Source organism: Chionomys nivalis, chromosome 9 (assembly GCF_950005125.1).
Source record: "Chionomys nivalis chromosome 9, mChiNiv1.1, whole genome shotgun sequence".
NCBI classification, from domain to species: Eukaryota; Metazoa; Chordata; class Mammalia; order Rodentia; family Cricetidae; genus Chionomys; species Chionomys nivalis.
In genome coordinates this window covers 47,376,422-47,393,573 of record NC_080094.1, presented here as the reverse complement: position 1 = coordinate 47,393,573, position 17,152 = coordinate 47,376,422, and the positions used below count along the sequence as shown (strand labels likewise).

Here is a 17,152-nt window from a genome sequence, read left to right as displayed (position 1 = left end):
GAAAGAAAGAAAGAAAGAAAGAAAGAAAGAAGGAAGGAAAGAAAGAAAGAAAGAAAGAAAGAAAGAAAGAAAGAAAGAAAGAAAGAAAGAAAGAAAGAAAGAAAGAAATTGCGGCTTGGGGGACCCACATCACATATTTGAGGTGCCCCAGCTAGCAGCATCAGAACCAGGCTGTGAATCACATGACCAGGCAGGCTCTGCTCCTCACACTGAATTGCTGCACAGTCCCAGGGTACCTGCAGTCAGAGAGGCCGTGGGATTCTTCCCACAGATGTTCATTAAGCTGTTTACTGAACCTCAGCCTTAGGGATCCAGCTTCAGGGACCCAGGGGCAAAGCTTAGGGAAGCGACAACATGTTAATGGAACAGAGGCTCGTCCATATCATCTCTCTTTTCTTTGTCCTTTCCAGACCCAGTGTCCAGCACATAGGGACCATGCTGAGACAAGTGAGGGGTGATCCCTGGCCGTATGCGCAGGATGGAAAGAGGAGGGCAAAACTGTGTTCTCACCACCAGATCCTTCCTGGTGGGGGCCACCCATACTACTGTCTCTGAGGCAAAGAAGGAGCCCATGTGGCCCACATCCCTGGTCCACTCTTAGAAGCCAGTGCTCAGAGGGAAGATGGGACCGGCGCGGCTATTTATAACCCAGGGTGCGGACAGGACAGCTCAGCCCTCAGACAGGCCTGTCCATGGAGAGAGCAAGCAAAGGGCTGGGAAGGGACCAGGAAGGAGGCTGGTGCAGGTGGGGGAGGATCAAACTCATACAAGGGGAAAGGGACTTGGACAGGAAGCAGGGAGAAAGATGGGGTAGATGGAAGGACCTGAGTCCACCTAAAGACCGGAGAAGGAGCTCCAGTGGGTGGAGAAGAGGCCCTTCCTGTTGCTGGGATACCACAGCAAGGAGGACAAGTGCTAGGTACCCAGAAGAACCTGTTGGCTCTATAGTTCAGTAAGGGCTGAGTATGATTTGGGTCATGAGGAGAAGAGTACAAAAGTGGGACCAGGAGAGCTGGAGAAGGAGAGGGGACAGGCCAGCACTGTAGGCCAGCCTGTGCTCTGGGAAGGGGATTACAGAATTCTTCTGGTCCAGGCTGAGACAGAGGAGGACAGGAAGTCCCCAGGGATCACCTTGCCTGTTAGAAACTAAAAAGAAAACAGGTGAAGGCAGGTGGTGGGGGGAAGGGACAGGTCCCATCCACACTGACCCAGACCCCAAGCCTTCCTGCCCCCTCCTTCATGCTGAAACCCCAGATCCAAGCCCCTCCAATCAGGTTCTATGGGGGAGGGGGACGACTCACCAGTGGGTCCTATAGCTTCAGGGAGGTGACCCTGGGGATATGGAAAAGCTGTGTCTCCTCGGAGCTGGTGGAGCTGTGACATCACAGAAGTAAAGTGAGTCCCCAGCACAGACCCTCGGCCCTGGCACAGGCTGACTGGAGGTGGCCCTGCCTCAGGAGTCCTCCAGAGAATGGTAAGTCCCAAGAAGCTACCCTCCAGGTGGTCATGTTGCAGCAAGAAAGATGCAGCAGGCTGATGTGGGAACTATCAGGCCCCAGTACTCCTTAGAGCTGGGCCAGAAGCTCTCTCTGTTTGGGAGGGGTCTGGACAGGGTGCGGCCCAATGGCTGTAAAGAATTCCTGGACATCTGATGCCCACTGTTGTTCCGACAGTCCCTCACCTGAGGCGTTTCCGGATGGGACGGAAGTATTTGGAGGTCTTGACAGCGAAGATGATGCTGGGGATGAGGAAGAAGGTGCACCACCCCAGGCAGAACCAGAAGGCATTCTGAACAGGAGATATGAGGTCAGCTCACCAGGCTGGGCAGATAGCTCCTTCCCACCATCCCCGTGCCCACAGGCTCTGCACTGACTCCACACACCTGGCCTCATGCCCTCCTACTGTCCCTGTCCATTGGACTCTGTATCCATGGCAGGCTGGGGACACTCACCCAGGGGTCGGCCATCATGTCACATAGAATCACATGGCCATTGTCCAGGGCTGCAGAGAGGGGCTGGCAGGTGGCGATGTGTTGTGTCACCTGTGGTACCAACGTGAGACAGGTATATGGGAAGACACCTGGGCCCACAGATGGGTACCCTACATTCTGAAGAGGAAGCCAAGATGAACACAGAAGCCCAGCGACATAGCTGGGGTCCACCTCACACGTGAACATGGAGTGGCAGGTGCATACACAGATATAATGGTCATGGGTCCCCAGGAAGGTTAGGGCACTGAACTTCCAGCTCAGCTTAGCCCTTGTCCCTTTCATCCACCCACCATCCCACACATGAGTCTCACTGCTCCCCTCACTATGGTTGTAAGTCATCGTTATTGGAGAGGGAACATGCATGCAAACACATGCCTGTCCCCAAATGCATATACACAGACACTCATGGGCAAGCAAACCCCAGCTCAGACCTTTCCCAGAACCTAAGGCCCCTGGGATGTGTAAGAGGAGGTGAGCTTTGATGGTTGGCCTTAGCCAAGCAGGGTGAGGGACCTATCCATGGAGAGGCATAGGGGCAAGGAGTAGATGGGATGTTCTAGAAAAGCTATGGTCAACCTAGCCCATACTTAGGTCTCACAAAAGCGCTGGGGGTAGAAGTTGGGTGGGCAGGATCTATTTTGTGAGCAAGAGTGCAGATGGCAGGTTTGGGAGTTTGCGTCCAATTCCAAAGGCCTAGGGTACCCCCAAAGGCTCCATAGCTAGTCCACTGGGGTGGGTACACCAGGTGGGGTGCCGAGCCCTCACTCACCTCTTCTCTCACCCAGGCCACATACTGAGAGAAGTAGCCCATTTCCCTGGTCAGGAAGCACTCAGAGGCCTACAGGAAAGAGAAGCCCACGGTTGGCAGGGATCCTGCCTCCCTACACCCCTCCACGTCTGACATCATCAGAATGAGCCTGTCTCTCATGGGAGCCATAGTGAAAGCCGAGCTGGAGGGAAAGCCTGTGGTAGACACTCCCTGCCCCCAACTCACATTCCTCATGATGTGGCTGGTCCGGGCAGGCAGCTCTCCTTTCAGACGAGTGACATTACCAAGAACGTTTGCGGTATCCACCTGCAGGAGACAACAGTCCAAATCAGCCATCCATCTATCCACTCACCCACCAATCCATCCAGCCACCCTACAATATACCACGCATCGTTTTAACAGACGAAGGGCAGGCTCTAGGACCCAGAGGCCAACAAAAGAGGTCCTTAATGACCTGACCCCTTTCCTCCCCACCCCCCTTCACCTTCCAATGGGACTAGACAGAGCAGAAATCTCAAAGCAGCTGCTTTGTCCTCCTCTAGTGCCCCCTGTTCCGACCCATCCTCTCACTCCCGTTAGCCACCTGCAGATCTGGGGCAGAGGACTCCAGGGCCTTGACACTGAGGTTGAGCTTGACCTGTGGAGGAGGAATCAGGATTGTTAGAGGCAAGGATTCAGAGACAGGCAACAGAGCACACAGCTGGCACCTTCCTCCTTTCATGGCCCTCTCTCCATCCGTCCTGTCCCTCAGGCCCCAGATTCCCTTCAAGCTTACCACAAGGCTCTCTTGGGGGACGACCTTCTCCTGGTAGAGGCTTCGGAGTTCTCTGGCTTCCTCCTGTAGTTGCTGCCTCAGTACAGAGTCATTCTGAGGGCAGACCAAAGGATTAGAAGGGTCCCCACCCCAACAGGAAGAGCAGCCCTCCGAGGGAGGTGAAAAGAGCTGGGTTCAGAGAGAAAACCAAGCTCAGACTTTCCCTGATCTAGGTCTTCCCTGAGCTGAATGCTACCAAATCTGCCACAGCACCACGTAAGCTGTAGCAACCACAGCTAAAACTGGGCTGTGCACTCTGCAAGGTCAAGGTGGCTGTGGAGTCTGAGGTGTCTCAGGGAGAACTTCAGAAACTTGAGATATCTGTAAATGCTTCCTGTGGGGAGTGCATGTGTCCTTTGGGGGAAGGGATCCTCACAGCACTGTCCTGGCAAAGTCTGTAGCTGGCCCAGCTGTGTGAGGCTAGGCCAGAAACTCCATCTGCTCAGAGACTAGGACAGTCTGTAGACACAGTGACAGAGGTCCAGAGATGCAAAATGGCTTGCCCAAGGCCACACAGCAATTGGCAGCAGGGCCTGAATGGGAGCTGAACTTGCAGACCCTCAGCCCAACAGCAGGGTAAAAAGCCTCAGCACCTGTGGGTGGGGCCCTCAGTGCCCCGCCTCTCTTCCTGTCCCTTCTCCAATCCCAGCACTCCTAGTCTTCCCCTCCACCCCCCACCCCATCCAGATCTCCTTCTTGACCACTGTCTGGCCACAGGGTCTCCACTCCCTTCTCACTTGAGCCTGGGCCAGTCCTTCCAGCTCCCGTGCCAGCTGCTCCATGTCAGTCTCCACTACAGGCTTCTGGATCTGAGGGAAGAGGAGACACCAAGAAGGCTGAACCCAGATGTCCCTGGATACCCCCAGCCTCTGAGTTCCCAGACTTGTCAACTGTGCCCTGCTACAACTATGTTCAATCATTTCCACCCTTCCCCGCATCTCTTTCTATTATCTCAGAGAAGGTCTCATACAGCCGAGGCTGAATCCAAGCTTGCACATCCTCCTCTTCCCTCTCAAGTGCTGGGTTTCAGGCACCTGCTACCACATCAGGCTTGATGTAGCACTGGGGATTGAACCCAGTGCTTTGTGCATGCTAGGCAAGCTCTTTACCAATTGAGCCATATTCCCAGCTCCAGCTAAGTCTATTGTGACATGAGTCGTGGTAAGCTTGAACTGAAGGTGCGAAGTGTTTCAGAGTCCAATGGACTAGAGAAATAAAGATGCTCTCTGGAGTGACTTGAAGAAAAGCCAGTGTCCAGCTGGAGAGAGGGTTCAGCAGTTAAAAGCACTGATTGCTCCTCCAGAGGACCCAGGTTGGATTTCCAGCACCCACTTGGTGGCTTACAATCATCTAAAACTCTAGTCTCATGGTTTCATCTGCCCTCTTCTGGTCTCCACAGTTACTGCATGCATATGGTATACAAACATACAAGTAGGCAAAACACCCATACACGTGCGAAACTCAGTATGACACCACCATTCTTAGCAGCAGTGGGTTCAGGACCATGAACAGCGACTCATGGTCCTGCTTAAAGACCTGGAGAAGTGTCCTACTTCCTTAACAGGAAGAAGTCCCAGGAGCAGAGAGAATGTGGGGAGCTGGAAAGAGGCCAAACACACACAGACTGGCCCTTCTGTTCAGTGCCACATCCTGCTGGGTCACCAGATGTGCCCCTCACTGACCTGTACCAGGAAGTTTCCATAGTGGATTTTCTCCAGCCTGCTACCTTGCAAAGCCTCCAGGTCCCGGCGGGCAGCGGGGTTCAACAGGTCTAGATCCTTCACATCCACTTTGATGTTCTGAAGCTCCTCCTGGAACTTTTGGGTGTACTGGAGGAGAGGACAGGATGAGGCACATTGCTGAGCCTGGTCGCTTGGCTCAAGGGCCATCACCTGGTTTTCCAGGTGGACACACCCTCGCAGGCTCCCAAGAGAACTCTACTCAGAGTCCTGGCCTGCTTCCAGGAACCATGTGACAACTGGGCTCTGGCACAGACTTGCCTGTTGGGGAATATTATTTTAAGGTGTGTTACTTTTGTTTGTGTGCATTTGTTTAACTCTGTGAAGCCTGTCTAAATACCTGATGGTCTATTAAAGAGATGAACAGCCAACGGTGGGGCAGGAGAAAGAAATAGGCAGAGCTGGCAGGCAGAAAGGATAAATATGAGGAGAAATCTGGGAGAAGGAAGGATTTGGGGAGCAAGAGAAGGAGAAGAGGACACCAGGGGTCAGCCACCCAACCACGCAGCAAGTCACGGAGAAAGAAGTAAAGTAAGGTATACAGAAATAGAAAAATGAAAGCTCTGAGACCAAAAATAAATGGGATAATTTAAGCTAAGAAAAGCTGGCAAGAAATTAGCGAAGTTAAGGCTGGGCATTCATAACTAAGAATAAGCCTCCATGAGTGATTTATTTGAGAACTGGATGGTGGGCCCCCACAAAGAGTAAAACAGACAACACTTTCCCTGGCCACCTGATACAAAGTAGCTTTCTGGCCTTTCTTTATCACATCCTCTGTATTAAGGTTTTCACAGTGCCTATACTCTCAAGTCTCTTAATCCTGGGCTTGTTAATTACATCAGCTCAATAGTACCAGGCACTTGGACACTTCTACTGTAAGGTCCCTTGTCTGCAGCAGAGTCTGTCAAGTGGTCGGTGAGATCCAGTTTGTAGATTTGTGAATGAACTGACAAATGAATGGATGAAGAGTGAATGACACACCCACATTTCCAGGAAAGACAGTCAACATTTGTCTGTCTTGTGGACATGACATTCAGCTTCAATATCAGAAACCAGCCGTCTCTGGTGGCCTCTTCCCACCTTACTAGGCAACTTTCCTCCAGGGAGAGGGGGCTCCAACTCTCTTGGTAGCAGCATTCCAGACATAACTGACAGGGATGGGACATGAAGGAGCAGTCTGGTGCCCTGGGTGGCACATTTTATCTTTCTGATCTTTGCAGATTGGCCTTTTAGAGTCTCTCCCGAGAAGTTTCTTCAAGATCACCATACAACCTCAAAGAACTGCTTGGTCCCTCAGAACCAGAGCCTCATTGGTCCACACTTTTCTGTAAGATGGACCCCTCCCCTCTACAGAGCTGAGATCACCTAAGGCTGAGATGACTTCCAGCTACCAGGGCTGGTGATCCCCTGTGCCCAACCTGCAGAGTCTCCAGCTATGGGGTCACTGTTTCTGATTAAAGATTCTGGAGGAAAAAGGCACTGACATTAAGCAAGCATCCCTAGCCATGGCTTAAGGCATCGAGTCAGGACTGATCTTGTTTGACTGTGCCATCCCATGACTTGGGATGGAGATAATTCCAAGCGGTTTCTCGGGAGCACCAAAATGAGCTAGTTTTGTGTGGGCAGCAACAGTACTAGTTGGGGTAGGGAGGGGCATGGGAGGAGTGCTTCCTAAGACATGCTTAGAGAAACGGTTCTTCAGGGTCCTCTTCCCCGCCTTTCCTAAGGATGGAGAGAGGAAAAACGGCATGTTCACTCTAAAATGTGCCCCCTTCCCTGGTTCTGAAGCTTTCTCCTGTCAGTACTGACAGGGGCCTCCATCCTCCATTGCTTCCACTCTGCCTTTCCACCGGCTTCTGCACCAAGGTTCACTCTAACTCCCTGCACCACCTTTGGCAAATGAGCCACCTGAGGACCGGGGAGGACGGCAACCTGAAACTCTTGTGGGGGTGGAGATAGAATCTGCCATGGCCAACAGCTGGCTCTGAGGTGCACAGGCCCCGAGAGCTTTCTACAGGTATCACCCCACTGGCTCAGGAGCACCGCCGTTCTACTCTCAGCTAGAGTATGCCACCCAGGACCTGTCCTCAATCCAGACACACGGTCCCCACTCTTACTGCCCCTGTCCTCTCCTCCATAACCTGTGCTGTATTAAGCTTTCCCTGGTGCACATGCTCAGAGATGCTTAGGCAGCCAGCTACTCACTCACCCCACTTACAGCCCTAGAATCTTCCATAGCTAAAGCCCTGGATAGTTCCTGAGTTGGTTGCTAAGACCTCTGGCTTGAGATACCTTGATAAGAGATGAGTTGAGAGATAATGCCCCAGAAAAACAGAAGGAAAGGATGAGTAGGAGGGGTGAAGTCTTAACACCTTCTAGAACATCTTCTTACCTGTTTGATATCCAGGTGCTTATCCAGGTCATAGGAGTCATTGAGCTGTAGAACCTTCCAGAGTACTGCCCCTGCCTTACACTGTCTGAGGAAGGAAGACACCCATCAATCAAGAGCCACCAGGGGTGGCAGGTGAGGCTGGCATCACCCTAAGGGGGACATCCATTTTTGCACCTCCCTTCTATTTCCCCGCTCCAGCCCCAACCCCAGGTCTCCTACTCACTGATAGGCCTGGAGGACGCTGATGTTCTTCCGCAGGCCAAGAAGGTAGGACAGGTTCATGGATGGGGGCAAGTTCCCCGGGGTGTCTACAAACTGCCGGTGGGCAGGAAGAAGTGGGGCATAGAGAGATGAAGGGCAGAACTGTCCTGACGCTTGGTACCACCCATTACTCACTCTAACTCAAATAACTCTATGCCCTGATTCCTCATGGGGACTTTGCCCATAAATCTCTGGCAGTGGTATAAGCAGGGCCTTCAGCACAATGCCCTTCCCAGACTCAGAGTTAGGAGAGAACGTGGAGCTCTTGTTCGGACCTGGGGCGTATGCAGGGGCTTGGGGTTCATGGGTGTTTCTCTATCTGCCCCCCACACACCCCGTGCATCTCATCCTCCTTCCTCCTGTCCCTCTCTCCTGCTTGCACCTCTGGCTCCCACTTCCTTCTGACTCAACTTCTTGGCTCAAACTCCCTTCTGCTCCCTCTGAGCTGGAGCAGGCCCAGACCCACCTTGTACAGCTCTCCGCTCTCCCAGCTCCGGCACACCAGCGTCTGCACGTTGCCACCCACCAGGAAAGTGGCGAAGACAAGGAGGATGAGGGGGGCTGCAAAGAGGAAGCTGAAGGCCACGCCTCTGGAGGCGAGAGACATGGCTGAAGGAACGTGGAAGCTGACAGCCCTGGACCAGGCCTGTCCCTACCCACATCCTGGGATCTGCACAGGCCATAGGCTGACAACAAGGTATGCCTCCTGGGCAAAGAAGGATAATCCAGCACGCCTGGCAGTTTCTTGGCACCCCCACCCCACCCCCATCCAATTGCTCAGGCCTGCTGCCCTGGAACCATAGAGGAAGGATGCCTGCCTGTTGGAAGAGCCATTTCTGGACTTAAAGTCCAGGGAAGTGACCCATCCCCGTGCTCACCTTTCTAGGTAGTCATTGGCATAGCAGACATGACTCATCTACATAGATAACACTTCAAAGGAACTGAGTGGTAAGGGCCCTTCCACCAGGGCCACTGACTTACAGAGCTTCTTTGTGAGTGGTCACAGCCCCAGGCCAGGCCATAAGGCTTGGAGAGTAAAGTGTGGGGTGGATTTCAGATCCTCGCTAATCCCTTTGATTGGGCACCTTGTATAATGAACAACCTGGCCAACCGTATGTGGCAGCCTTGGTCTTAAAGGCCATCTAGTTTAAGGATGGCAAGCAGATTCTGCCTTTGTTGCCGCCTCCTGATGACGGCTTTGGGGCTACCTAGAAGCCGAGCTAAGGATTCTGGAACTGTGTCTGGGCTTGGTGGGTATACTATAGTTACTACTGGGGCTGTCCCTGCATCAGCCCAACCCCCTTAGATAGAAGAGGACACTCGGGCCCAGAGAGGTCATTGCTTCACCCACAGTCACCCAAGAAGTGGGGACCAGGTCAGCACTGTCTCAATCTCCTGACTTGCCAGACTCTACTCCTGCTGCCATACCAGGAAGAATCTGGCAACCCAGCAGTGAAGGTCCCTTCTCCCCACATCACCCCTGGCCCCTTCTTACGCCATGAGGAAGCGGGCTCCAGCCTCGCCTCTGGCTTCGGAGTGGCTGGGGTCCTCCCTGGCAAACAACCCCCAGATGCCTAGGCTGAGGCCAAGCAGGTTACAGATCACCACAAGCAGTATGGCAGAGCACAGCACACATCCCAAAATCCACCTGCCGCAGAGAGAGTACAGGGCTCACTGAGAAGGAAGGCAGCTGGCACCAGAGAGCTGGTCCGGGACCTCGGCTTCTAGGCCCCCAGAGTGAATCTTTAGAAGCAGGGGTGCAAACATTTCCTGAGGTCTCATAGCTTTTACAGGGTCCCCAGGCTCAGGTTTGGGGATACAGTCAGGTGGAACATGGAAGCCAAAGGAGTTAGGGTTCTTGACTTTAAATGGAGGCAGCAGTATTGTCAGGCTGGAAGGGGACGGGGATAGAATGGAGGCCCAGGATGCCACTCACCTGTATTTCTCATATTGTTGCAGCTCCTGTAAGTAGGGGCGGCTGCGCTGTTCCAGCCCCTCCAGCGCCTGGCTCCAGCGGGAAGCTGCCTCTGAACCTGGGAACTCTTGGGCCAGCATCCTCACACCTTCAGGCTGCTCAGCCAGTGCCTTTTTCAGATCTGCCCAAAGCTACAGGGTCTCAGAGGATACAGAGGGTACCAGGGGCCAGGGACAAACCCCTGGAACCCATAGAGAGCCCACCAGACAGGGAAGACAGTCATCCCCACCACTGCCCAGCTCCTCTCTCAGCAAGCCTCCCTGGAAGGGGTACGGTGGGGGTGGCATGCCAGGAAGCCAGTCAGGCCCCTGAGCAGGGCCTCACCTTGGACCACACTGGCCGTCTGCACTGCAACCAGGAGCGGGAGACTATTGAAGGTGGTGTTCTCCTGTGGAACCAAGCAAGGCTGTGTCTGTCGTTTTATGCCTGGAATTCTACCTTGGGGTCTCAAGGTTGGGAGGGCCCAGAGGGAGGGTGCTGTTTAATGGTGCCAGAAAAGGAAGTGATCCTCTTGTCCTTGCAAACACGGCTTCTCCTGCTTAGCTCAACTCTTCCACACAAGGCACCGGCTACGCACAGCCACTTCCTAGACAGTGCTGGCTTTTATCTCTCACCTGTCCCCACCTATCCCATCCTAACAACCGGCTCTACTCCCTCAGTCCACCTCCAGCCTACCATCCACTTTAGCCCCGGCTTCCTTCTTCCCAGCCTCCCAGCATTGCTGACTCACTGGTTCCCCAACTCCAGGTCCTGGGTCACAGGCTCTGACTCACATGGCAGTCCCCCCCCCCCCCCCCGCGCCTTGGCTGTCCTCCACTCAGAGAGCAGGCCTGCCTGTCGGGGTACAGCCAAAGCACCTGCTCCCTTTTGGCCTGAAGACCCCATCCCTGAGGGGAGCCCAATTCCTCTTTCTGAGCTGCAGACCTGCCTCTCCCATTTGACTGCAGTGAGGTCTGGCACAATGAGTGTCTAGCTCAGGCTGCCACTGGGTGACGGTGGACTCTAGTCCTGGATTTAACTGAGGTCTTTTTCTTTTTTCTCTCTCTCTCTCTCTCTCTCTCTCTCTCTCTCTCTCTTTCTTTCTTTCTTTCTTTCTTTCTTTCTTTCCTCTCTCTCTCTCTCTTTTTTTTTTTTTGGCAGGGTTTCTCTGTGTAATGCCGGATGTCCTGGAACTTAACTCTGTAGACCAGGCTAGCCTCGAACTCAGAGATCCCCTGCTCTACCTCCTGAATGCTGGGATTAACGGTGTGCGCCACCACTGCCTGGCTCACCCAGAGAGTGAAATTGAAGCTCTTTCCTTGTTAGTTCTCAGGCAGGAGGAAACCAGGTAACCAAGATAGGGCTTACCTCCTGGACCATGCTGGAGAAGTTGGCCTCTGGGACATTCTTCAGCCGATGCAGGACATCATACACAGGGGGCACCTGAAATAGAGGGTGTCCATGACATGAGAAGGAAACCTCCGGGAGGAAGGAGGTGCCTCGGAACCCTTAGTGTCCTCAAATGTAAAATGGGGACCACAGAGACCCCCCCATCACCCTAGGAGGCAGTGAGAGCCCAAGAAGCTAATATACATGAGGCTGGGGGCTATGTGTATGGCCCATGGAGAGCTTTGTCTCACTCTAAGAACGAAGAGTCCTTAACTCTGGGTGCTCTGGAAAGGAAGGCACAGCCCAGAGAAAGTGTTCTTTGAAAAGTCGGCCTCATGAAAGCCACCTGACTACCAAGATGCTGGAGGATTTCAAAAGTGCAGGCTAGACCAGCCCTTCCAAGTCCCAGTGGGCTTGTTCAGTGCCTGCACCTGGCTGAAGTCAGCACCCAGCTGCAGGGCACTGGCCCGGCTTAGGGCCCCCTTGCAGTTCCCGCGGCACCAGCTCTCCTGAAGCAAGGTGAGCAGGCGCTCCCGGTGTGCCCGCACGGGTGGTTCCAGGTGCTGCTGTCCCTCCTGCAGCTCCACGGAGGTGGTGTTCAGGGCTCGAAGGTGGTCTGTGGAAACCTGCAGGGCTGAGAGAGTCACACTTGGCCTGAGGGTCTCCTCTTTCCCTGGTGTCCTCAGCACCTTAGCAAAGAGAGACACCGCATTCTTTCCTCTTGGCTAAAGGGATACGAACTATCTATAGCCACAATGAACACTGCCGCTGGGCACATGTGGCCAGGGAGTAGGCAGAGATGCCCATACAGGATCCCAGCATAATGGGAAGAAGGACTCGGGTGGAGTTGGGGCGGTATATGCAAGGGGTGGGGGATGGGAGAATCGGCTCCTGGAGGACACCTGCCGGACTCACCCACATACAGGGCACTGGTCCAACTCACCCTGGCCCAGGCTGTGCACTGAGGCTAGCACCGGGTACACTGTGCTCTTGAGCTGGTTGTGAATTATGTTCCCAAGGTTCTCACCGACACCTGGACAACACAGGACATTTGGCAGGGATGTTCTCTCCCTCCCCCACCTCCCAAGGAGCTGAGGACATCCCCACTGCCTCCCATGAGCTCTGGGCTCTGCAAGGTGGTGTTAGCCTCCTTGTCCTGTAGTAGTATGACTGCATAGGGAGATCCCTCTGTGTGAAGTGGTACCCTGGTACAGTCCAGGTTAAGGGAGCTGGGATGTTTCCCCAAGATAGGCCAGGGCAGAGTGACCTGGAGCCGGCCACCTGTAACCCTCACCATCCAGCTCCTTTGAGACTCGTTCCTGGGGCACAGAGAACTGCTCAGCCACAGCCTGAAGCTCCTAGACAAACACATGGGGTAAGTCATCCTCCCTCCTTCAGCAACCCCACCCATCAGTTAGGCATTTCAGGGACTTTCCAGCAGGTGGCAGCCAAGTGCACACAGGAAGGGGCGCCCTCCCTGCTTGGTAGGTTTACAGGACACAGAGATGCGGTTCTCTGGGTCTGTCTTCAAACAGGGTACTCACATACAGATGAGAGAATTGTATAGTACTCACTCCAGGCACATCAGACACCAGGCCTCTTAGGCTGAGCAGGGTCTCAGGGACAGCTTCCACACTGGGGCCTGTCTGACTATGTGTGTACTGGTTCGTAGCAAAAGCACAGACCATACCAATCCTGCAGGGACGGAAGCCAGGAGAAAAGGGTTTGCCGTGTGCCCAGGAGCACAGGGCCGCCATCCTGACCTCCCCCCTGACCTACGCAGCCTCTCACAGAAGCACGAGGGTGGTCAGCAGCAGGAAGGACATGAGGGTGCCCCGTTCACAGGCCATGGCCTTGTGCTCCGTCTTCACTCGGCCCCCACAGCGCCGGCGGCAACGGCAACAGCAGAAGCAGAGCCCAGTAGCGGGCACCAATAGGAGGTAGAGGCCAGCAATCACAGCACACACCACGTAGCCTGCCTCATACCGAACCACCTGGGCAAGGCGGCAAGGCATGAGGGGGCAGCCCTGCCTTCCCCCTCCTCCAGCGGAAGTTATAGTGGAGAGAATGCCCATGTGCCTCTACTTGTATCCTGGCGAACCCAGGCAGGATGTGCGAGGTGAGTGGTGCCCTTGCTCATTCATTACCCATGACAGATGGGAGATCCAGGTCTAGGGGCACGGGAGATCACTGCAAACAGCAGCATGAACAAAAGGAAGACACGGGGCTTGAACCCGGGAGGGAAAAGGATGTCACTCAGCAGGGCGCAGGGCGGGCTGAACAGAGCAGATGGGGGCCCTTCTGCTCGCTCTTAACTCCCTCCCTCAGCACCTGCGGCTCAGTCCTCACCTCATCCGTCTTTGCAGAAGATGGATCATTCAGCAGGGCCTTTATCAACTCTAGGGAAAGCAAGCAAGCCAAGGGTTTGGGGACAGCCACTGCCTTGCCCTTGTGCCTAGCCTCTCCCCATGCCAGGCTCAGGGAGGTTCTTAGAGAACGCAGTGTCATGTGGCTGTGACAGCTTGCCAGGCCTCATCATGCTGCAGGAGAGGCAGCTGGTAGAAGGCCGGCAAGCAGACCTTCTGGGCCCTTCTGGTAGGCACTGCAGCTGGCCTGGTAGTCCTTCCCTTCCCTCTTCCGGCCTCTTTTGGCCCTCCTGACCCATGACACCGCGACACTGAGACAATGAGCCAGGTTCAACTTTCTTGCACAGAGTCCCAGCCCAAGGTCAAACAAGAAGGCTCGGAAGCTGCTCGTGGAATCCCAAAACGTATGGAAGAATAAGGCTGTGTAGTGCCGGAAACCTCACTCACCCTGTCAAATGCTTGTTGACAGGATGTGCACAGTCTAGCTGGGGGCCCAGTGCCTGCGGAGGTCCGCTGGGGGAGGGGACACTCACCCGACGGGAAAGGGTTGAGCTGAACTACGGAAAGGAATCGCCTCACGGTGCCATAGAGGGAGTCCAGGGGCCCCGGCGCGCGGACACGAGGGGCCAACCATCGCGTCCTGGCTGCTGGAGTGAATGCCAGATGCTCCGCGGGAGCGAAGGACCCACAGTCGGCGGCCACAGATCCGGCTAGGCTCAGGGCCAGCCCCAGGCCCAGACCCAGCAGGGGTACCACGAGGCCGGGCGAGCACGTCATGAGTTCGGGCGGGTGGGCAGCACAGGCTCAGGCGGCGGACAGGGCGGGCCAGCACCGGGCAGGCCGTGCATCCTTCTGCAAGCCTTCTTCCCTCGGTTCCCGTCGCTCTACAAACCGGCCCGACAGGTTTGGGCTCTGGAGCTACCAGGTCGCCCGCCGGGAGCGTAGGAAGGGCAGGGGCGGAGGCCGGATAGGGGGCTGGGCCGGGCCCAGCCGCCCTTGGCGATCTCAATGAAGCCTGTGCCTCTCTCCCCCTCCACACATGCCCCACTTGCCGGACAAGGGCAGTCTGGAGCTCGTCCAGGGGGTACCTCAGAGTCTCTGAAATATCTAGGGTGGCCCAATTTCAAATAAATTTCCACACTCAATGCCAGCAACCCAACCTGTTTAAACATGGCCACCGAGTGAAACGCTAGCCTAAAGAAGGGGTCCTAAGGCCAGAGACACACCAGGAACTAGCCTGGCTCCCCCTGCTTCCTCTGGAGCCTGTTTTGTTCCCAGGGGTGCTCTCTGGCAGGCCAATCTGGAGCAGGCACTGTCCTTAGGGAGAGCAGAGGGGTGCCCTTTGGTTCAGCCATGCCATCTGGTCATCAGCAACAAGAATTGATAGAAACCATGCTCGGAGATGGGACTCAGAGGGTCTGTGATGAATGAAGGATGGAATACTCAGGACTCCGTCACTGAGCGGGTGATGGAGAGATGCTTCTGATGGATGGAGGATAGTCCCAGCAACATTACTCATGGCAACAGAAACAGCCTGGAAGACTGAGGAACTGCTGAGAGAAACATAATCCAGAACACCCTGAGCAGTCACCAAAGTGAACTGAAAACGCCCCTTTGGCCTGGATATATCTCTCTGCATTAATAAACACCAACAGTTATTGCAGGACAGTCTGTTACATGAAGACACACAGCAATGATCCTTTCCAGTAGAACTGTGGGTGATATCTATCTATCTATCTATCTATCTATCTATCTATCTATCTATCTATCTATCTATCTATCTATTCATCTATCTATCTTCATATATATATGTATATATATTAACTAATTTTAAATTTTACTCAGTCTCTCTCTGTGTATGAGTGCAGGAGTGCCATGGTGTGTGAGCATGGAGGTCAGGGGACAATTTTACCAGGCCACCTTGTTGAGAGGCAAGGTTTCTTGCAGTTTCTGCAACAATGCTCTCTCTGGGCTAGCTTGCCCTAGGCTTCTTGGTAGTTCTGTCTCACCCTCCCATCTTGACTTAGGAGTGTTGGGTTCTTGCCACCACATCTGACTTTCAAACCAATTACTTTTATGCTTATTTATTTACTCGTGTGTGTGTGTGGTTAATGGACAACTTGCAGGAGTGGGTTCTTTCCTTCCAGTTGAGTCCTAGAGATCAAACTCAGGTCATCAGGGTTGGCATTGCCACCTTTACCCTCTCCAGATATAAGAGCTAGTTAGGAACAAACCTAAGCTATTGGCTGAGCTTTTTTTTTTTTTTTGGTTTTTTGAGACAGGGTTTCTCTGTGGTTTTTAGAGCCTGTCCTGGAACTAGCTCTTGTAGACCAGGCTGGTCTTGAACTCACAGAGATCCGCCTGCCTCTGCCTCCCAAGTGCTGGGATTAAAGGCGTGCGCCACCACCGCCCGGCCTTTGGCTGAGCTTTTATAATTAATAATAAGTACCCTTGTCATTACTGGGGAGCTGATGGTCCAACAAAAAAAAAATCTTACCTACATATGGCAAAAAGAGAAACTCCTGAAAGTTAAGGCTGGGGCAGGGTTTTGTTTTTTTCTTTCCAGGAAAATAAAAGCATCCAACTAAGGAATTTGAAGACCACTGGAAAAATTAGACACCAGAAGAAGAAGGATGAATCATCCAGAGAAAATGCCCCAAGAAAAGGAGTAAATTGGCCTAAAGGTATAACACACTTCCAATAGGATAAAATTTCATAAATCTTCCCAAATGTTTGTCTCTACTATTCTCTGCAGACATATAAGACAAATGGTCTTTTTGTAGTATCAATTAAATTAAAAGTTAAAGGTGGCTTTGGAGTTGGAACATGGCTCTGTCCTTCTCTAAACCCAAGCATGCTTATTAAAGGAAAATCCAAAGTCTCTGTCTCATGTCAGAAGAGACACCTGGTATGGTACAGAATAAAAATCAAAATTAGGGACTATTCTATTGCCACTAATCTCATAATCCTTTTATTTTGATTCTTTAATATTTAAGGTATAAAAATCTTAAAATTTATAATACTGATATATGTATATATAGTTAAACCTTCTGATATGATAATAGTGGCCATACATGGTACTAACCAGTTCTAGATTTAGGCTTCCTCTATTCTCCTGTATGTGATTTCAGGCTTGAGTCTAAAGCAGGTAATAGAAACTAAGCCTGTATATCCTGGGTATATTTAATAGACTCTGGTCCTTTAATCTCTCTGAGATCTGCTGCATATGACATTTAAAATATTTAAGTTTTCTGCAGTACACCATGAACATTCCTAACAGCTACCTTGGAAGTCTCCAAAAAGTTGATGGAGCCCCACAATGACAACTTCACCTGGATTATGAAAATGCCCCTAAGCTGACAAACACATTCCAAAGATCAGTTTGGGTCTACAAACTGCTGAGGATGACTTTAGGGTGGCTAACTAAGATGGTCCAGCATCATAGACTGGTCCAGCCAGGACTTCAGATAAGCCTTGC

The 17,152-nt window shown here is 53.0% G+C and overlaps 1 protein-coding gene across 1 annotated transcript; it reads right to left on the bottom strand.

The window, feature by feature from the left end:
• Positions 1-310: 310 nt before the first annotated feature.
• Positions 311-14,451, bottom strand: Prom2 (prominin 2). Its single transcript, XM_057781302.1, has 24 exons — positions 14,208-14,451; positions 13,658-13,707; positions 13,100-13,302; positions 12,883-13,003; positions 12,603-12,666; positions 12,252-12,341; positions 11,740-11,942; positions 11,288-11,362; positions 10,265-10,328; positions 9,902-10,061; positions 9,461-9,613; positions 8,432-8,555; positions 7,928-8,019; positions 7,705-7,789; positions 5,256-5,402; positions 4,311-4,382; positions 3,535-3,627; positions 3,343-3,396; positions 2,985-3,065; positions 2,760-2,828; positions 1,952-2,041; positions 1,682-1,788; positions 1,302-1,374; positions 311-1,146 (listed from the first exon to the last, which is right to left on the bottom strand). The coding sequence occupies exons 1-23, from the start codon at positions 14,449-14,451 to the stop codon at positions 1,311-1,313; spliced, it is 2,505 nt and encodes an 834-aa protein (XP_057637285.1). The 3' UTR covers positions 311-1,146; positions 1,302-1,310.
• Positions 14,452-17,152: the final 2,701 nt, after the last annotated feature.

Coding starts and splice junctions, on each gene's coding strand:
- Prom2 (XM_057781302.1), bottom strand. CDS start 14,451: ATGACGTGCTCGCCCGGCCTCGTGGTACCCCTGCTGGGTCTGGGCCTG. Junction 5,403..7,704: donor AGCACCTGGATATCAAACAG/GTAAGAAGATGT, acceptor CCTCTCCTCCAG/TACACCCAAAAGTTCCAGGA. Junction 3,628..4,310: donor AAGGACTGGCCCAGGCTCAA/GTGAGAAGGGAG, acceptor GTCTGCCCTCAG/AATGACTCTGTACTGAGGCA.